General features: G+C 36.7%; 1 protein-coding gene across 5 annotated transcripts in view; it reads left to right on the top strand.

The window, feature by feature from the left end:
* The first annotated feature begins 1,671 nt into the window (after positions 1-1,671).
* The window catches only part of LOC106870962 (ras-related protein Rab-4B), a 142,692-nt gene continuing 121,506 nt past the window's right edge, over positions 1,672-22,857 (top strand). For all 5 annotated transcript variants that reach the window (XM_089360297.1, XM_052971908.2, XM_089360298.1 and 2 more), the window contains exon 1: positions 1,672-1,735. In XM_089360297.1, the coding sequence (XP_089216423.1) occupies positions 1,678-1,735 (58 nt within the window). In that variant the 5' untranslated portion in view covers positions 1,672-1,677. The remainder of the gene's footprint in view (positions 1,736-22,857) is intronic.

Below are 22,857 nucleotides of genomic sequence, written 5' to 3'. Positions count from 1 at the left end.
TTTGGGTCCGGCTTATACACGCGTAAATACAGTACTTTCGTTTTCATGCATTTTGAATTAAAATTCCATATAGATTAACATTTAGAATAGGTCCCAGTCATAATCAGTTTCGATTAATTCGTCTCCATTATTTCCCAACATTTCGTTTTGTATCTGGTCAAATAAAATCATCCCACTGCGCCGTACTTTGGGCAAATGTCTTCTTTTATAGCTGTAAGTCGAGTAAAGCCTTGCGAAAGAAATAAGTTAAACAGAAACTGAAGGATTCCAATGAAGGGACTGTGTAACACGCGTAATCCTTCATTCTGTCTCATTCCTCCACAGGAATCGGGCGCAGAGCGCACCCTGTTACAAATTAATCAGAACACGTCTCTTGTTTACAAAAAGTAAGATAACGAACACGGCGGGAGTCGGCGTTAACCGGTGACTAAAAATAAAATATTTTCTTTCTGTTGACGAAATGGTCAACCCTTTCAGATGGCTAGTACCTATGAGAACCGTATAGGGTGCAACGACTGAAAGGAATTACTTCCTATGAGATATCTGCTCCATGGCGATTGATACCATCATTAGGATTAATTAATAATTCAGCGGTGTGCTGTATTGAGCCAGTGTGTTAGGTGAAATGCCACAGATGTTCGGATGGAAAAGCTTAGAGGTATTGTGCTGGCCTTGTCTAAGCATTATACAAAATACTTTCGAATTTTTCTCTGGGTCTCGTATCCTACTGCCCTTGCCTTGTAAAGCTTATATCTATTGGCGGGTGGTTAGTCACTGTGGCCGGTATTAGTACAGAACCAATAGTTATTTGGTATAAAACTGTTTCAGAGTTTAGTTTTATTTTATCGAATGATGCCGCCTTTGTTCTTTCCGGAAACTTAAAACGAAATATTACTTTCTTCTTCTCACTAGTCCTATGAATGAATAAATAGATAAATAAACAAATACTGTCGAGTTGTTAAAATGTTAAAGCACCGATTAACTGTCGTGCAGTAGTTTCGTTTTAGTTCAAATCCAGCTAGTAATAAATAACTTTACTCTTGTTTAATATTCGATTGTACATAAAATAGTTGCAGTGATTGATTCATTCGACCACCTATTATCACCAAAAATTGGTATTGTTTTACTAATCAAAATAAATCAATAATTATAGTTGGACAAATAAATTATTAAGTGGTTGTTACGCACCCGGTACTTTATAATTAAATAAACCTATCGCTACAAAGATTAACTTTCAGTTGCAATCCAGCTTGTGTCGTGTGTGACTGTAATAAAATTATACTGCATCTATCAATTTACCATTTAACCATATAACACTTTTGATACAGAGATTTTCGTATCTAACAATCATATGTATAACAGGGATGAAAGCGACATAATTAAATTTTGATAATATATCCCACGTGTTTACTACTGACGTCATCTCCAGGGTAAACAAATTCAGGACAAGACCCGGATGTATTTCTATTTCTTTTTTTTTTTTTTTTATTAGCTACCAGCAGTTTTAAGTATTTGAAAAATAATACCTAACGGATATTTAAAAAAATAAAAAACAAAAACCAAAAAATATATTAACTAACTAAAAAAATGTTAGTATGTAAAACGAAAACTAAATCTAGATCTTGAAATCTCGTTAGTTTGAGATTATCACCAAGCCGTTGTCCAACGCCATTTTGTATGTTTGTTAATAAATCGAAGGAGACTATTACAGATCGGAAAATGTCTGAAACTTATGGTGAGTCAATTTTCGTTTAATATTTCCTTCCAAAGAATATTTTCCGGAGAGCATTGGTTACCTAATATCAAATCTGAGTGTGTTATTTAATTTTTAACCGTTCCTTTTCCTTTTTTTTTTTTTTAAATATCAAAATATTCTTTTATTGTTGTTATGGTTTTTAATACATGTCTGCTAGGGACGAAGAGAGAGAGAGAGAGAGACATAATGAAGTGAGAGGGTGGGAGTGGTAGTGACAGGTGGCAGCGAGAAAGAGAGAGAGAGAAAGACAAGAGGGGGGGAGCGGTAGAGACTGACAATGTTGAGAGTTAGAAAAGGACTTGGTGACTATAGACTGTGTGAATTATCTAGTGACAGAAAACTGATGTGAAGATTGAGAGTATAAAAATAGAAGAAGAGACTTGGGTCAGAAACTCTAAGCATAACACACACACTCGTAATGTGTGTGTATATATATATATATATATATATGTATATATGTATAAGACATGACTTCCGGATGTATTATGATAAACAACTAATTTTCTAACCCTAATAATGACTTGAATTCACTTGGTTTGTGTGTTTCGTTAAAGCATGACTTCGTAGCTAATGTTTTTTTATTTATTTATTCCTTTATTTATTTAATTAATTTCAAACTAGTTTCTGAAAGAACTAATTAAACGTGTTAATTGCTTGCTAAAAGAACTTTCTACTGCAAACAGTTCTTGTTTTTCACGTACATTATCACTAAAGACATTGGCAGCACTGGACTCTTGCTGTTTATTCCCAGTGCTGTTTAACATCTTCACAACTATAAATAAGTTCCACTGTTTCAATACCAAATATCAGGTACTCGCATTAACTAACACAACTTAACTATTAATTATTTCTGCGGTTTAACAATAGGAGAATGGAAAAAATGATAAACTTCAATCTATACACCGATGAAAAACGAAATCCTATCTACTATCTTCATTTTACCGACAACTGACCATTATATACGTATATATAAATGCTACTGGTTAGTAATATATAATATAAAGGTGTTGTTTTACTCGGCTGTGTATGTGTTCGGTCGTTGACAGTTTCTCATTCTCTCAGGTAACCCGGCAAAACAGTTTGACAGTTTTGAAAGAACTTTCAACATCAGACAACATAGATAACATATTTTTTTTCTTATTGTCATACACAAGCTGATTGAATTCTTATTTAACTGCATATATATCACTTGTTCAAGTTAGCTTGTTCCCGTCTAAGCCATTTTGATTGTAAAGAATCGTTTGACACCAGCCATATCCATGTGTGTGTGTGTGCTATACGGGTAGTTTATACACCCGTACACACACAAACTGCTTATATATACATACAGCTACTTTTGCACAAGGCTAACAACGTCTCTCTCACATGCACACAGCTTGTGTGAAATGTATTTCATTGTATCCTCCCACTTTCTTTGTCCATTAGCAGTTTATTTATTCAATTAATGGTCACAATATTCTCAGTATATCCACTGATGCACTGGCATGTAGTATGTCGCTTGACTTACACTATCTACCTGTCATTTAACCTGAGATCCGGTTAAATTAAATCTTTGTTTTTCATGTAAATCTGGTATGCGACCATGTTTCGATTCCTAACTGGAATTACTTACGCCACCAATACTCTTGCGGGAGACAACATTGACACAGATGTCCTTAAGAGAAACCATTATCGCATTGTTTTTACTGTATATGTTTACATCAAACACGAGCTGTCGCTCTGAAAATTGAATGTTTAACTTACTGTGAAAACTGAAGGTTTATAATGGTTGCTTTATCTCGACACACAATCTCGTTTGGACCTACCCGTTATATTTCTTTGCTTATTTTATCTTTACTGTTAAAGTGAAGAGTAAATTGTACCTTTCTTGATTTGAACTCAAAAGCTGTAGAATACCAAGATGTTGATTTTATTTTCCATGCTCTAGGACTTCTAGTAGAAGTATTCTTTTTTCTCTCTCTCTCTTTCTATCATGGAAACAAAGAGGGAAGGACCTTAATAGTCACAAATAAATCTGGTCGTTTAGAACTAATGGGATTCATAATTTATTAAGGCGAACATTTTTAATGTGATTTTGTCATTTTAAAGTGACTCGAACTTCGGTTTCATGGATTTCTTTCAGAGGTACATAGCTTTATTTTATTGAAGATGAGAAACAACTTGTACATTGTTTGAAGTGAAATGCTTTTAAACAGTAACCAAATGGACTTGCAAGAGTCGTTCTATAGCCATGGGTCAGTCATGATTTAACAAGTCTATGATCATATACATGGCAATTGTAGCTACCTCAACCTTTATTCATACATAGTATATCTAAAGTTACATTATCTAGCATGTCATTCTTTTTTTAAGGCTTATAGAGACGTGATTTGAGAGGACGTGTTTCTTGTGTTGAGGCCAACACTTCGATATGCTTCTCTTATACTAAGCTTTGAGCTTCTCAGTTTAGTGGCCACATCTCCCAATAAACTCCCTATAGCTTAAATGTGAATCATATTTGAAAATTTAAAATCTAAAATGTAACAAAGAATATTTGTTGCTTCTAAAATGCTTCATCAGTTGTGTGTCATAGATTACTCAGAATGGACATACAGCTACCAAAAAAACAGTTCTTCCGCTGTGTTATCACCCAGCCTGTTATAAATTGCAAACAAGTCTTCTCAAACCCACGCCCTGCCATTTTAAATAATAAAGGAAACGTTGTACAACTTGGTTGCTGATTAAAAAAAAAGAGGATGGTCATGGCTAGAACGCCTTTTATTATAGGTCTATTCAATTAAGACTACTTGCAGCTAAATAACAACTCTGTGGTACTAAAGCTAACGAGGAAGCCTTTACGCAGTCTCTCACGCTGCTAGAAACAACAACCAAATCTCTTTTAAGTCACACCCTTTTATTTTAAAAATAAAAGGTCACCTGGATTAACAACCTGTACATAGGCACAGGCATGACTGTGGTTAAGAAGCGCACTTTGCAACCACGTGGCTTCGGGTTCAGTCCCACTGCGTGTCTTCTATTATAGTTTTGGGCTGACCAATGTTTTGTGAATTAATTTGATAGGCGAAAACTGTGTAGAAGCTTGTCGTATATATGCGTGTGTCTTGGAATGTTTGTTCTCCCTCTCCCTCATTCACCGCTTGGTTTGTTTACGTCCCCGTAACTCGGCGGTTCAGGAAAGAGACCGATAGAATAAGTTCGTAAAAATAAAGTACTGAGGTCGATTTGTTTGACTGAACCCTTCAAGACGGTGCTCCAGCATGGCCGTAACCCAATGACTGAAAGAAGTAAAAGGTAACAAATAACGTATCCTGCTCATGCTTTGCCTGTAGTAAAGATGGAATAGTCACAACTGGAATGCATTTATTTTTATGATAGGTTTGTTCATTCAGAGCTCAATTAGTTATAAATAAAGCACTCAGCAGCGCCTCCAAATGTCACATTTCACCATTAAAAGAAAAAAAAATGTTTACAGTAATTTCTTTTGCATATTTTAGTAGTCTCTAACCATGAAAGAGCCAGAACAAGTTATGTCTATGCAGTGACAGACTTGTTAGCTAAAGAGGCCTGGCATTTTATATCTATCTTATCACTGACACCTTGCTGTGTCATTTGGCCAAGACATTTCGTTTTAGAAAATATCTTGGTTTTGTTGTCTCCTATGAATACTGAAATCAAGCAGGATCATCAGTTAAGTTCAATCTTGACACATTCATGAGTATAAAAGCAGTTGTATGTAAATAAAATAAAAAAACTTTTAATGTTACAATGTTTAAAACAACTAATGTTTTGATGTAGAGATGGAAAAAAAACAACAACAAATAAACAAAAAATCCTGAATTTTCAGGCATGTTTTGAAAGATAATCTTGTGCACAGAACATAACACATAGTGGTGATGTATGGGCTCCATTGTGAAATAGTTTTCTTTTTACTGTATTTTCTGGCAAACAAAATTTTTCAGACCAAAATTTACAGCCCTCCAAAAAAGGGATGGCTGCCATAAACACCAAGACGACTTTAGAGGGCCAAGAATTCCATGTGAAATGTAACAGGATTTGGAAAGATAGTGACGTTGGTTGAATGTTTACACTATATATTACGTTGATTTGTATGCTGGAAAATATGGTATATATGCTGTATTTATTCATGTAAGTTGCACTCCTAATTTAGCATTACATCCTCAGACAGAATTTTCATAGTCTTAGCTTTGCCCTATTTACAAGTTGTACCCCCAGTTTTTTTGGTAAATTTTTAGATTAACACTCGCACGATTTTCACTAGGGTGTTAGGGTTAAGGTTAGGGAATTCCGTCCCTAACCCTAACACCCTGACCCTAAAACCCTAGCAAAAATCGTGCAGGTGTTAATCTGAAAATTTACCGTTTTTTTTTTCAGTTGAAATAGTGTGACTTATACTGGAGTAGATACTGTATTTCTCTTTGGCTTTTTATATATTTTAGTCTAAGTCCAGTGTCGAACAGTTAATGTAATTTCATATGTTTATTGATGTTAAGGAGAGTGCTCAGTTGATGGATTAGATGTCCTAGTTTGATGCTTTGTACTTCTTCATCTAAATTCTATTGAAGCCAACTGTTTTTCAGTTGTCAATGGTCAATAAAGTATCAGTAATATTCTGGGGTGTATTCTGAGTGTGAAAAACATTCCTGAGCCAATGCAGGTGTTTCTATGTGGTTGATTGTCTTGATATAATTAACAACCAAACCTCCCCATTTGTTTTAAATAAGATACATCTGATAATGTAGACAAATAGAATAGGTGTTCATAACTGGAAAGTCTTTGATCATCAGTTTGCTCAATTTAGGTTGACCTGGGGCTAAATGACAACTGGGATGTCATCCAATTAGCATTCTAGATGAGACTGGTTACTATGGTAATAAGCAGAAATGAAGCTATATTGCTTTTTTGCTTTTATGGTATTGATTCTTGTCAACATAGATCACTACTAGTCTCCATAAAGTTTAGTGATTATGTTTAGTTATCAGTGCATACCTGACTAAAGCTTTAGGTAATCTTTTTTTTCTAATGGTCATTCATTTTTAAATGAAGCTAAAATGACATTGCCCTAATTTTGTTGACCTCAGGAAAAGAACAAAACAATGTTGCTTAGCCCCAGAGGCATTTCAGTGGTGAACACCCCATCATTTTGTACATCAAGGCCTACATTGTCTTATGTGTTTTGCTTTATATAATATGGTAGAGTATGGTTTGAGAGGAATTTAGCTTCTATTTCTAGCAGGTTGATTGACTAGGTCATTGACTCCAGCTCATAGTAACTGTACATACAAGAGAATTATTATTCTTTGCTACTAACTAGCTTGACTTGTAATATTTCATACTGCTGTGATATTGATCATAGTGACTACAGAATGATTCTGATGTATACTAATCACCTGTCATAGGTGTGAAGTATAAGTCTAGTTTACTTTCATGTTAAATACATAAATGTACAATATTTTATTACTCACTAACTTGGTCAGTTAATACAACACTAATTAGGATTAGGTTACACATTCTATTTTAACTATATATATATATATATATATATATATATATATATATATATATATATATATATATATATGGTGAAACCGGATGGCAACACCAGGCTCAAATCAAACTGGAGCCTGGTGTTGCCATCCGGTTTCACCAGTCCTCAGTCAAATCGTCCAACCCATGCTAGCATGGAAAGCGGACGTTAAACGATGATGATGATGATGATATATACATATATTCACATACACATATATACACATATTTATGTATATAAACACATATATACTCACACACATATATACGCCTGTATATAAACACATATACACACACACAGACATATATATACACATATATACATACACACACATACACACACATATATACACACACACACATATATATATATATATATATATATATATATATATTTGTACACACACACACACACAGATATTTCAGTATGGAAGGATTGTTTGCAATTAATTACTTCAAATTTGTATGCTTTATTAATGTGTGTGTATATGTTTTTCAACAGTTGGCATACACGAACAACATAGTTACAAGTGTCATAAATCAAGTCACTGAACTGAGAACCTCACTCATAGGCTGCTGCTGCTGTTTAGCTGTATATAGGTTAGGATTGGTGTTGGGTGAAGAAATCTACGATCAAAGCTTTCTGGCCATGCTCATCCTGTGTTAAGGATTACATTATCCATAATCACCTTTTATATTTAAGATGGTTCGGTATCATTTGAATTAGATTTGGCTGCTAATATTAGCAGATCAAACAACAATTTTGAAGTTCTCCAAATATCTCCTTTTGGTGGTATATATTGATGTTGACATTGACACTGGCATGGATATGGTGGTTACTATGCTTAACCCCAGGTCAGTCATTGATCTACTTGACCAATGGTCAAAGGTATTCCAGCTCTGACCATCCCATCTTTTAAGACAGTGTATCTATGACAGTGGAGGCGCAATGGCCCAGTGGTTAGGGCAGCGGACACGCGGTCATAGGATCGCGGTTTCGATTCCCGGACTGGGTGTTGTGAGTGTTTATTGAGCGAAAACACCTAAAGCTCCACGAGGCTCTGGCAGAGGATGGTGGCGAACCCTGCTGTACTCTTCCACCACAACTTTCTCTCACTCTTACTTTCTGTTTCTGTTGTGCCTGTAATTCAAAGGGTCAGCCTTGTCACACTGTGTCATGCTGAATATCCCCGAGAACTACGTTAAGGGTACACATGTCTGTGGAGTGCTCAGCCACTTGCATGTTAATTTCACGAGCAGGCTGTTCCGTTGATTGGATCAACGACGGAGTGCCAACAACAACTATGACAACATTATCAAATGTATCCTTGTTAAAATGGTAGGGTGTGATTTGAGATTTGACTGTTATTTCTAGCAGGACAAACATCCCACTGACCTAAGTATTGTCTGCTGTGATGATGGGACTTGTGAGTTACGTATCAAAGGTTAGCATACATACATCTTTGATCTCATAAGTGTTGGCTGATGATATAAACCAGTCTGCTACAGTTGACATCAAATGATCTGGTATCCTCGGCTCAAATCCTAGCTGAACTGAGACAATCTAGAATTGAGTCTCTTGCTTATAATACAATAGAACATCAGCAGTTGACTTGAACCCATTACCCTTTTTGAGGCAGTCCAATACCTTATCTATTAAGCCAACACCCCTCTGTAAATCTAGCAATATAGAGTGATTTTTGCTTGACCAAAGAAGTAATGAAATTGAAAGGAGAGGAAGATGCAATGTGTTCATAGTTGTAAATCCTAAGGTACTCACGCTTGATGCAGAAGCCCAGGACAGATGAAATATTTTCAGATGTACAGATTTAGAAATGATTCAGCAAGGAATTGTTAGTCTTTTTTATATACTCTCTCTTTTTACTCTTTTACTTGTTTCAGTCATTTGACTGCGGCCATGCTGGAGCACCGCCTTTAGTTGAGCAAATCGACCCCCAGGACTTATTCTTTGGAAGCCTAGTACTTATTCTATCGGTCTCTTTTGCCGAACCGCTAAGTTACAGGGATGTAAACACACCACCATCGGTTGTCAAGCGATGTTGGGGGGGACAAACACAAACATATACACACACATACACACATACATATATATACATATATACGACGGGCTTCTTTCAGTTTCCGTCTACCAAATCCACTTACAAGGCTTTGGTCGGCCCGAGGCTATAGTAGAAGACATTTGCCCAAAATGCCATGCAGTGGGAATGAACCCAGAACCATGTGGTTGGTAAGCAAGTCTACTTACCACACAGCCACTCCTGTGCCTATATATATATTAAGACAATATTATAAAGTTGTCTGAATAATTAACCATATCTACAAGACTAGGTCAAATAGATATGTGCATTAGAAATAAAGATTTTGATCTTAGCCCCAGATGCTGTATACATGTGTGTGTGTGTGTGTGTTTATAGGGTATCCATCTATTTTGGAAAATAAGATAATCACCAGAACTCTCAAAATGCTCTCCTTTTGTCAATTAGATCACTTAGGTAACAGAAGCTATCATCTCCTTTAAGTCACTTTCTGAGCACTTGAAATATATTCTAAGTGTGCTCTTGCTACTCACTATTCCTGTACTTCTGCTTCATGCAGTTCTTCTCTTTCTGCTTGTCTGTAACCTCATAGCACCTCTTGTGCACCCATTGTTTACATTAGCTACTCTGTATGGAGTTTCTTTTTTCTTTATTGCCCACAAGGGGCTAAACATAGAGGGGACAAACAAGGACAGACAAAAGGATTAAGTCGATTACATCGACCCCAGTGCATAACTGGTACTTAATTTATCGACCCTGAAAGGATGAAAGGCAAAGTCAACCTCGGCAGAATTTGAACTCAGAATGTATAGACAGACGAAATACCACTAAGCTACTCTGTATGGTGTTTCTACATGCACATTTTCTTGCATATTGAGCATGGCCACTCTCCAATTGACAGTAAAGTTCTGTTATTTTTTTATTTGCTAATACTTGTCTTTGCTTAGATTTTAAGATCTCTGGATTCTCTAGGTTTCCATTTTTGAAATTTCTCTAAATCTTCACCTGATTCAGCCACCAGAACTAGACCATTGGCATACAGGAGTTACCATCGACAGTCTTAAACAATTATGTAATGACTTGGAGATCAAGATGGAAAAGAGAACACCTTTTAAATTTCCTCTTTGTACTCATTACTCTCATCTTGCTGATGCTATCTTTGTGCATGGCTTGCAGTGGCTCTCACAAACCATTCATCTCTGCCTAGTTTCCTTAGTAACCATCAGATTACAGTACCTAGCCAGAACCTTCTTCAGGTCAATGATTCCTAAGTTCAATGGCTTTCTCTTTGCTAAGAACTCCAGTTGGTTACCTTACTATGGTATAACTTCCTGGCACAAACCTGAAATGCTTCTTGTCTGATCTTATTTTCTTCCTAAATAACTGTGCTATAACTCAGTTGCTTTTATACATTAGTCCTTCTCTTTGACATCTTTGTAGCTGCTTCTTTCGTGAGCATTTCCTTAACTATTGCAATAATTAAAGTTACTACTGCTGTGTCAGTTATAGGGATTGACCCCTTTCTGTATTACCTAAAAAGTGCCTGTCCCATTTGGCTAGGTTATTTATCATCTCAGCAACTACACCTAACTGTCTGGCTGCTTTCCCTGCCTTCATATCTTTAAAGACCATCTTGGCTATAACAGTCGTTTTTAATTGCTGCTCCCCCTTATGGTCTGCTTATCTCTCCCAACATTCATGAATCTCTTATAAAAGCATTTCAGTACCTTTTTCACCTTAGTGTTAATCAAAGTGAGAGGGAATGCATCGATATCATTATAGAAACTTTCTACATATGACATCCTGATTTATAGTGACATTTTGCTTTATCATCACAGAATATTGGCAAATCTCGTATTTTATACTTGTTACTAATTATACATGATGTCTAATTTTCTTTCTAGCTACCTATATTTTTAACTTGTTCTCTTTCTTCCATTTTTTCCCAATCCTGTCAGCTTTTATGACATCATCTGCCATTCTGTTTCACTATCATGTCATCTTCTGTTTGGCTGGAAACTTACTTCATTTACAGATCTGGTCTGTGGCTCACTGTAGATAGTCTCACAGAAACTCCTAGATATTTTCTATAAGTCTCTATCACCTCTTTCTTTTTGACTTATACATCACCTAGTTCTACTTTGATCCCTTATCCGACTAAGCAATTTTTCAGCTTCCCTATCTTTTTTCTCCAGATGTTTCTGGGTGTCTGTCTCTTATTTGGATGTTGTTCATAACTGCTATATGTCAAGTACTATGTTCCTCACTGCAGAAAGACAATATTCACAATCCTCTGTTTATTTTGCTTTCTGGTCGCTATAATGTCCATTGAGCTTGTGTTTGCTGGAATGAGACATATTGAGGCATGTGGCTGGTTTCCTGAGCATTTATCCTTGTTATCTTTTGTTCCAGTCACTGGCCTGTGGCCATACTGGTGTAGCACCCTGAAGTGTTTTAGTCACACAAATTAGCTCCAGTACTTATTTTTGAAGTTTGGTACTTATTCTATCAGTTCCTTTTGCCAAACTGCTAAGTTATGGGGATGTAAAGAAACCAACACCAGTTGTCAAGTAGTGTGTGGGAGGACACAAGCTCACAACCAGCTTCCACATGGTTTCCATCTACCATATTCACTCAAAAGGCTTTAGTTGGCCTGAGGCTTTAGGGGAAGACACTTGTCCAAGGTGCAGTACAGCGAGACTAACCCTGAAGTCATATGGTTGTGAAGCAGCCTTCATAATGAACATTTGAAACTTTCCCATTTTGTGGACATTTATTTGTCATTCTTTATTGTCAGTGACCTTATGGCAGCCAACTTTTTTCTTTGAAATTCCTTCCTTATTCTTAAGAATAATAGAGATTGTTGAATGGGGTAACTGCAGATGACCTGCAAAAGCATTTTTGTCTTTCTTCCTTAATGATGGCAGATCATTTTCATTTTAGCTTCCAAATCAATTATTTATTCTTATCATTCATTTAACATCAGCTTTTCTATGTTTACATGGGCCAAATGGAATTTGTTGGCTAGGTAGATACTCTTCCTGTCACCAACCTTCACTTGTTTCTGAGCAAGGTAATATTTTTTCCCATGGCTAGGTTATATTTTTCAGAGACTGGAAATGAACAACCTTGCTTGTATGGTGATGATGCTCAGTGATAACCTTCATGTGATGTCTAGGCCAATGTTCCAAAACCATTTTTCACTTGCAGTACACTTATATTCTTTTCAAAATTCTGCAGTACACTTGTACTAAAAATGTAACTAAAAGTATAGGGAAAAAAAATTATATTCAGGTTACACTGTGGCACACCTAGCATCATCTCTTGGCACACTAACTAGTATGTCACAGCATACTGGTTGCAGAGCACTAGACAATGGTATGCACACACACACACACACACACACACACACACACACACACACGATGGGCATATTTCAGTTTCCATCTTTCAAGTCCATTCACAAGGCTTTAGTTGTGCCAGGGCTATAGTGGATCGAACGACTGTTGAAGAGGATAATAAGCCCAGGAAAGCTAAACTACTCAAAACCATGAACTTTTCACACATATGGTCAGTTGCATCAGATCATTGGTGTTTTATAGAATAATCATATTCTGTCTGTCATAGGTAGAACTTAGGGTAACGGTCACTTCTGCTATTTTAATTGGACTATTTGTTATATTTACCAACTGTAAAATATATCTTGTTCCTTTCATTTAATTTTAAAATCATCTGCTTCAGAATATGGTACAGCATTTCATAATCTGTCGAGTTGTTTTGTAAGTTTTCCCGAAGAGTAGTTGAAAGTTTTATGAATTAAAATGTCTGTGCTCTACTTTTGATATAGCTAGCTGCATATGGTATTAGGCTGCAGTTACTATTGTTATTTTGTCTACCTTGGACTTATCTCCTACTCCCAGTTGTTACATAGTTTTCCCTAGTGCTACCAATATTTGGAACCAGCCACTCTGCTTTCTATTCTATTTACACAACTTGCAGCAGCTGAAGTTGCAAGCTAACTGGTTCATTGCAGACTTAGTCGTTTGCTAAGATATCCATTTCTAGGACAGTATGTGTTTGTGTCTTCATATATATATATATATATATATGCATATGTGTATAATCAAAATCTTCAAATACACACACACACACACACACACACACACACACACGATACACAAATACATGTTATTACTCTCTTGTAGCGTAACTTTTTTATGGTCACATTTGACTGTTGTAACTAGTAAAAGAAATATCATAGTTTTTTTTGTTTGTTTTTCTTATTTAGTGATGTAAACTTTTTACACTTTGTTTTAATACCATGAATTGGTTAGTTTTACAAACTCAGAAAACTTTGAAACTTCTATTACATTTCCATTCATTTTTGCCACCTTCCAATCCTAGGAGGTGGGGATAGAGTCCTCGGGGACCTCCTCCATAGTCCTATCAGAAGCAGCTGTCATTACACTTCCCTAATTTTAACTGTGTGTACGTATGTAAATCTGCTGCTCAAAAAGAAGAATATTTCATAAATTTTAGTTAAACACCTGATGATGAATACTTTAAAATATTCAATTTTAGATATTCTTTTTGCTTTTTGTTTTCTGAGATACAAATTTATTTCACGTCAGTAACAATTTTCCTCTGTTTCATTTAAAACTTGCTAACATGAATATTTAAAAATATCTGGATGTCATAAACAATAAGAGTCTATTAGTGAATTCCTAATTTAAACTGTTTAATACGCCAAAAGTTTTGGCTATTTACTGATAATGTTCTTTGTAGTTAAATGTATGTAATTTATATAAGGGTTGTGAGTAGAATATAAAAAAACAACATACTGTAATAGAAAAGTTCCAATCGAGACGGTGCAGCTGTTGCCAGTGTTTGTTCCACCAGACTTATTATGGTAGGTGTTCCAGCTGCAATCATCCCGTCTTCTTATTCAGTTACACTGCAACTAAGATTACATTATCTGTATCATCAGTTTTTACATACAATAGGGTATGCTTTGAGGGAGTTTTGACTGTTGTTTCTGACAGGTTAGGTGACCATTATAAAGCTTCTTGATGCTGTAAATGATGGGGCAGTTGTTGTTTAACCTATATCAGACCTCTGATCAGAATAGTCTTCCAGCAATGAAAAGGCCTGTCTTTTATTCACTGAGTGTACATAGTTTGCATTATGTGGTGTGTAGTGACTGTGCAGCTGTTTCTAGCAGTCTAAAGAGACTGGTATAATTTATCGTCATAATATTAGTATAGCAACAATACTTTATTTGAGCTAGTAGATAGATTCTATTAGTACTTAGTGATAGAAAAATATACTGATCTACTGTCCTTTATAACAAAGGCATTCAGGAGTCAGTGAAGAAGTGTTCATGTTGTGGCTTATATCCTCAGATGACAAAAAGCATTCCATTTAGAAGCATACTCTCTTTTGCTCTTTTACTTGTTTCAGTGATTTGACTGTTGCCATGCTGGAACACCATCTTTAGTCGAGTAGATCGACCCCAGGACTCTATCCGTCTCTTTTGCCGAATCGCTAAGTTACGGGGACGTAAACACACCACCATCGGTTGTCAAGCGATGTTGGGGGGGACAAACACAGACACACATACACAGACATACATATATATATATATATATATACATATATACGACAGGCTTCTTTCAGTTTCCGTCTACCAAATCCACTCACAAGGCTTTGGTTGGCCCGAGGCTATAGTAGAAGACACTTGCCCAAGGTGCCATGCAGTGGGAATGAACCAGGAACCATGTGGTTGGTAAGCCAGCTACTTACCACAGCCACTCCTGCGCCTTTTTTTTTTCCCATCTTTTACTTATTTCAGTCACTGGAGTGTGACCATGCTGGGGCACTGCCTTGAAGGGTTTAGTTGAACAAATTAACCCTAATGTCTTATTCTTTTAAAGTCTGATATTCTATCAGTGTCTTTTTGCTGAACCTTATGTTACAGGGACATAAACAAAGCAACACCAGTTGTCAAATTATGGGGTACAAACCAGACAGACATACACATACATGCATAAATATATATATATATATATATGAGAGAGAGAGAGAGAGGTACACACATTATAGGTTTTCACATAGTTTTCACCTATGAAATTTACTCACAACGCATTGGTTGGCCTGGGGCTGTAGAAGAAGACACTTGCCCAAGGTGCCGCAGAGTGGGACTGAACCTGTAAGGGTGTGGTTGCAAAGTAAGCTTCACAACAGTATGGTATGATTTTAGAGAGCTTTTGCTGTTATTTCTAGTGTGTCAAATGACCTTCTAGTCCAGTATTTTTCGATCATTTTTACCTACGGACGCTTTTGATTTCTATTTTACCTGGGTGGATCCTCAGAGTTATTCAATGTTTAAAAAAAAATCCTATTATATTTTTATCATTAAATACTATTAGGAATTTAATAAAAAAATTATTAAAATACTTTAATTATTGTAGAAGTATACTCTTTTACTTGTTTCAGTCATTTGACTGTGGCCATGCTGGAGCACCACCTTTAGTCGAGTAAATCGACCCCAGGACTTATTCTTTGGAAGCCTAGTACTTATTCTATCGGCCTCTTTTGCCGAACCGCTAAGTTACGGGGACGTAAACACACCACCATCGGTTGTCAAGCGATGTTGGGGGGACAAACACAGACACACAAACATATACACGCACACACATATACACATATATACACATATACGACAGGCTTCTTTCAGTTTCAGTCTACCAAATCCACTCACAAGGCTTTGGTCGGCCCGAGGCTATAGTAGAAGACACTTGCCCAAGATGCCACGCAGTGGGAATGAACCCAGAACCATGTGGTTGGTAAGCAAAAGCAATTTGTTGCATGTAAATTTTAACGACAAATTCTTATATGGAACCCGGTTGAGAATTACTGGCGTCTTGCTCTCTCGTTGAATTATGGAGATTTGATGTATGAAATTTCTAACACTTTCTTTTTTTTACTTGAAAGATAGTGTGGTCACGGAATGAGTCAAATATTTTATTTTTATTCTTTTTCTTTTCAAACTGAAATTTTTTTTTCTATGTCAGCAGACAACTACAGCTGTACTGACTGCTCTTATTTCACAATAACAAATAATTTTTTCGACTGTGATGCATGTATCAAGAGGAGTGATGGTTTATGATAGTGTGAACTGGGTGTGTAACAGTGTTGGCGTTGGCAAAATTAAATCAGTGTGGTGGTGATGGGAGGGTGAAGGTAGTGTTAGCTAGGTGGTTGAATTGAAGTATAAGGTGGGGTGGTAAGGGCGAAAGATATTTAATCAGTATGAATAAAGGCAGAATGACCTGGGGCAGGTGGGGACTGAGGGTGGAGTGATGGCAATGTGACCCAATCAGTGGGAAAAGTGTGGAATGAACAAGGTTAAGGTATGAACCTATGATTGTTCAGTTGTTAGAAAATAAATTGTTTACCACAGCTTTTGCGAATAATTTCTGAAATAAGTACCATCATTTGGCAGGAGAAAGAAGTAGGATTGGAAAATAGATGTAGTCATGCTAAAACTAAGAGAGCCTGACAAAATTTCAAAAATAGATATTTTCTCCACATCATTTAAATTGCTTTGTTGACTGCCAAATTTTTTTTCTTTTCTTTTTTTTTAATTTCATTTTTTTTCCCACACCATTTCTTTCTTTGTCTTGTAATAAAATGTTGTGTAGTTGTTCTTGTCTACAAGTTGCTATTAAAATATGCTTCATCAGTTTTACATGATTCACACACACGTTCATACATGCAAATATGTTCCTCTGTGTGTGTGTGTGTGTAGGTGTCAGTGCGTGTATGTTAATATGTAAGTATTACTGTTGCAGGTTGTGTGGTTAAGGTTGTTTTTAAAACATGTGGCTCCAGATTCAGTCCCATTGCATGGCACTTTTGGCACATTCTACTGTAACCCTAGGTGGAGACGCAATGGCCCAGTGGTTAGGGCAGCGGACTCGTGGTCATAGGATCGCAGTTTCGATTCCCAGACCGGGCGTTGTGAGTGTTTATTGAGCGAAAACACCTAAAGCTCCACAAGGCTCCGGCAGGGGATGGTGGCGAACCCTGCTGTACTCTTTCACCACAACTTTCTCTCACTCTTACTTCCTGTTTCTATTGTGCCTGTAACTCAAAGGGTGAGCCTTGGTCACACTGTGTCACGCTGAATATTCCCGAGAACTACATTAAGGGTACACGTGTGTGTGGAGTGCTCAGCCACTTGCATGTTAATTTCACGAGCAGGCTGTTCCGTTGATCGGATCAGCTGGAACCCTCGATGTCGTAAGCGACGGAGTGCCAACATATACTGTAACCTTAGGCTAATTAAAGCTTTGTGAGGGAATTTAGCAGATGGAAACTAACAGAATCCCATCATGTGTATGTATGTAGTGTATATGATTCACACACATCTGAATGCACACAGTCACACATGTGAATGTATGCCATTACATCTCATTGTGTATGTGTTTATATATACACATTGGTACAGGCATGGCTTTGTGAACAGTTAGTGTCAACACTGAGCTGTGACAACAATTAGTGACATCACTGTTTGGAGCTGGTCTACAACTGGTGATGTTTGCTGATATTTTCTGTCAACAAATCATCTGCTACATTTACACTTTGCATTTCCCCAGGAATAAAAACAAAAACGTCTTATATCTAAAACAAGTATTTGGCGACAGGAAGAGCACCCTGCTGTAAAAAAAAAAAAATTCTGTTCCCTGTTTCATATCCCTTCCCTGGGTCTGAGCCATTGCTTGCATAGAAAAACTTGCTAAATGAATGAACAGTATGTAATCAAGAAGGAGCCTCTCTGTGGTTGCTTGACTTACTAGAAATAGTAAAGCAAATCTTCCTCAAATCATACCTTACTGTTTTAAAGTAAAAGCAGCAAAATATTGAATAAAGCACTCCTACATCACTTGTTGTCCTGTATCTTACGCTTTTGCAGTGTGTTGATAACACTACAATGAAAGTCTTCCTGATTAAGTACAAGTTTTCATGTTGGTTGAAGCTATAGCATTACTTTGTTCTGGTTTTCTCATAGTTTCTTAGCAGAGATATCGGGGTGGTTTGCCAATGCCTTCCCCAAGTCCTACATACCCTGTCTGAATGAAAAAGGTGGTCATTGCTGGGACGCCTCTTAATATGCTTCATCACAGCTGACCAGTGATTTAAAAAAAACAACAACATTCAGTAGCATGTACACATGAAATACAGATACTCTTTTAGTCTTTTACTTGTTTCAGTCATTTGACTGCGGCCATGCTGGAGCACCACCTTTTAGTTGAGCTAATCAACCCCAGAACTTATTCCCTGTAAGCCCAGTACTTATTCTATCTGGATCTTTCGCCAAACTGCCAAGTTACGGGACGTAAACACACCAGCATCGGTTGTCAAGCGATGGTGGGGGGACAAACACAGACACACAAACATATACACACACATACATACATACATATATATATATACATATATATATATATATATATATATATATATATATATATATATATATATATACACGACGGGCTTCTTTCAGCTTCCGTCTGTCAAATCCACCCACAAGGCTTTGGTCGGCCCGAGGCTACAGTGGAAGACACTTGCCCAAGGTGTCACGCAGTGGGACTGAACCTGGAACCATGTGGTTCGTAAGCAAGCTACTTACCACACAGGCACTCGATGATGATGTTAAATAAAGAACAGTTTGTTATAACATGTGGTTCTGGACAATTCAAAACACTTCCTTGGCAACCAATTTCTTGTTAATTTTTGTCCTGACTTTTGTGATAAGTGTTGCAGTTTGAGAGTTGAGCAGTTATCAAACTGTCTCTGCAATAACCTGAATTCAATTCTCACTTATCTTGCATTGCTACTGTCCTTGAGGAAGATATGAATGTCACACAATTGCATTTCCACTTTGCTATTTATCTAAAGTTCATTTGTGTGTGTGTGTGTGATGCGAGAGTAAGAAATCAATATTATCCTCCTGACATGTATTTCCTCTCATCTGTATTACCTCCATGAGATGATGCTAGATTACATTTGTCCCAGCTTCCTGTTGTCCATTGGTTAGTAAACAATGTTTATTGACTCTCAACGTTTCCTCGTTTTGGTCATTGTCATTGCTATAGTTACCATATATTGATTGTTGTTCTTATTTAGCCCCAAGGTGGCACTGAGTATGCAGACCTGTAACCATAGGTACCCCAGTCATAACTATCTAATTTTTGTTTTTCTGATTTAAGATTTGTTTCAGACATGGCTATCTGGTTAAGAAGCCTGCTTTGTAACCACATGGTTTCTGGTTTAGTTCTATTGCACAGCGCCTTGGGCAAGTGTCTTTTACTATAGCCCTAGGCCAACCAATGCCTTGTGAGTGAATTTGGTTAGTAGAAACTTTGGAAGCTCATGAGTATGTGTCTATTTGTCCTCCTCCCATCATTTGACAAGTGTTGGTTTGTTTACCTCCCCATAACTTTGCAGTTTAACAAAAGAGACCAATAGAATAAGCACCAGATATTAAAAAAGAAAAATAGATACTGGTGTTGATTTGTTCAATTAAACCTTCAAGGCAGTGCCCCAGCATGGCCTCAGTCCAATGACTGAAACAAATAAAAGATAAAAGATATTTCTTGCAGGTTAAGCAACCACGTAGAAGCACCTCAGCTTGTTATATGTTGAGTGTTGGCCACTGTGATGGACTGGCAAGCTCTTGATCAATGAGTCTGTAACCCAGTTTTAATCAGAGCTAACCTTTTTTTGTTTTATCTTTAGAGACAAGAGCCTTATAATTTATTGGTTACCTTTCTTGGTTAAGAAAATTATAATCTTGCAGGAAGTTTGCAATTAAGACAATGCAATTGGTGGAATGTTAACTCTTGTAATCTAGAGTAAAGTAATGGATGGTATGAGCCAGGATTACAGGCATTGAGTTTGTATTGTCTCTCTCGGAGGACTTTTAGCTAGGACATCATGGACAATTTCTAGAAATTCTTTGACCTGACAGTTCTACAGGAAAGTGCTGCTTGTTGGTGATAAATTCTATGGGCATCACTGTGTTGGAGCTGCAGGCAACTACTCTCGTCTGAGGTGCATGCAGAATGACAAAATTATCTAGCACTTGTTCAGTATCTGTACATTGCTGTGTCAAACATCTGTTATCATGTGGATCCAGCTCTCAGTTGAATGTATCATATCAGCTTCTTCAAGTACCACTTAAAGAGGAAAGTGATGGTAAACAGAAGAGTACTGTCCTCTAATGAGATTTATTTCTCTTTATGAAAGATGAGTGGTGAGAGTGGTAAAATTGACATGGGTCTACTTTAATTAATGCAGTGCTGCAATTGGTAACAAAAAATTGAGAGAAGGAATTTGCCTTTGGTGTGGTCAAGTAATCTGAGATTGTGTGTGTGGTGCCCAAATCACACTTTGTAGTCTTTCCCATTCTGCAGATGCTTTCCTTTTAATCAATACTGTTATGGCTATTTATTAATATTTTATTAATATCTTTGTTGATCTCACTCTTTTACTTGATGCAAAATCCTCTACTATTTATTGTTGCTTTTGGTATTTCCCCTTGATGCTGTCCAGAACATTTTGGGCTCTTGCAGCTGACAAAAAGAATTATTATTGTGAATGTATTTAACTTTGAAGTAGTTGATAGCATACAACTACTTCATCGTATCACTACTGCATAAATCTCTCTGAGAGATTTAGTAATGTATTATTTCTAAATTTGAAATCAGTGACTGTATTTCACTAAAATTATTATATGTTTACAAGAGCTTGACAGGCATCTTCGACTAGCAGGTAATGCTACTCCAGACTGATGATGAGCAAAGACTCAGAAACATGTCTCTGGATGCAGGCTTAGCTGGGTGAAGGTGCTTGTCTTCCCCTTGTAAACATAAGGACACAGGAAACGTGTTAAGGCCGACAGGAAGCAGTGCAGCTTCTTAGGTCTAACCAACAGTGGTATTATTCCCTTCAGGGGACTGTCACATTAAGTTGACAGCATACAACTACTTCATTGTATCACTACTGCATAAATCTCTCTGAGAGATTTAGAAATGTATTATTTCTGTATTTAACTTTGTTCCTCAACAGAATTGAAAAACTGCTGGGTACAATGTTCTTTTTTTCATTTCTCTGCTGTCATGAAGTTAAGCAGTTGGCATGACTGGGGGAGAGAGCTGGAGTTGTGATTTAGTTGGCTGTTTGTCTCCGGCAGAAATTTGTTCCTTTGCTTCTAATTATAAAGATTGTCATTATCATCATCATTCTAACATAGATTTTCTCATACTAATGTGGGTTAGAAGAGTGTTCAGCATAGTTTTCTGTCAGCTGATTGCATGCACTGTAGCACAGCAGCCATTGAACACACACACACACACACACACACACACACACACACACACACACACACACACACACACACACACACACACATGTGTACACACATACACACGCACATGCATGTAACTTGGTCTCTCCCACTCACTGTCAAAAACGATGCACTAACAATGTGTATTTTTGTTATTGTAGTATTAACACTGCAGTAGATCAATAATTGGTAATTTTTTAAAACTTACATATTAAAAGTATATTTTGCCCTTTTTTTTTTCTGAAATTCACTGCCCTTCCCTGCTCTAGCTCCTTTGTCCAGACAATTACTGTTCAGAAGACATTAAGACTGATGTATCCATTTCGTTGTCCTTAGAGCATGTTAGGCTATAGTAGACAGTATGGTTAACATGTTACCAGGTTAGTCAAGGGAAAAAGCTGGAGTGGATTCAGTATATTTAACCCTTTCGTTACCAACCCAGCTGAGACCGGCTCTGGCTTTGAGTACAAATGTCTTGTTTCCATAAGTTTTGAATTAAAATCTTCTACCAAACCTTAGTCGCAATTTATGTTCCTAATACTAGCTTAATGACAACTAAGCTATTTTACTAAATTTTTTGTTATATTTGAAGTAATTGAAAGAAACACAGAGTATCTTAAAATACTTATACAATAATGAAAGAGTTAAGGACAAGACACTATATATTTTTTGTAGATAGTTCAGCCTTCTCTTTAGATATATGAGGATCTAGAAATAAATCATGTTGCTAATCCCATTGCAGATCTCTGATCAAAGGATTTTCAGTTATGAGTACCTTTTTTTTTCCTTTTATTATCAGGGTCTACATTCCATCTTTTTTTTAAGATGGTAGGGTGTCATTTGAGGCTGATTTGGCTGGTATTTCTAGCTAGTCAAGGGACCATACTGAAACTGTCATTGGCATTAGATCATTATATATTATAATTTGGATCGACACAGGATAAACTCTGATGAAAAAATGTTGATTGCTGTCATGTTATTGATGATAACATTGATGATTTTTTTTTTTTAATCCTTCTCTAAAATAGATTTTGTAAGAGGAAGAAAGAAGTACAATTAGTAAGATATTTCTTATATCCTCAATATTT

The sequence above is a fragment of the Octopus bimaculoides genome, chromosome 11, assembly GCF_046866305.1.
Source record: "Octopus bimaculoides isolate indiv1 chromosome 11, ASM4686630v1, whole genome shotgun sequence".
Taxonomy (NCBI): domain Eukaryota; kingdom Metazoa; phylum Mollusca; class Cephalopoda; order Octopoda; family Octopodidae; genus Octopus; species Octopus bimaculoides.
Note: the sequence above shows the minus strand (reverse complement) of the source record. Positions and strands in the feature narration are given on the sequence as shown.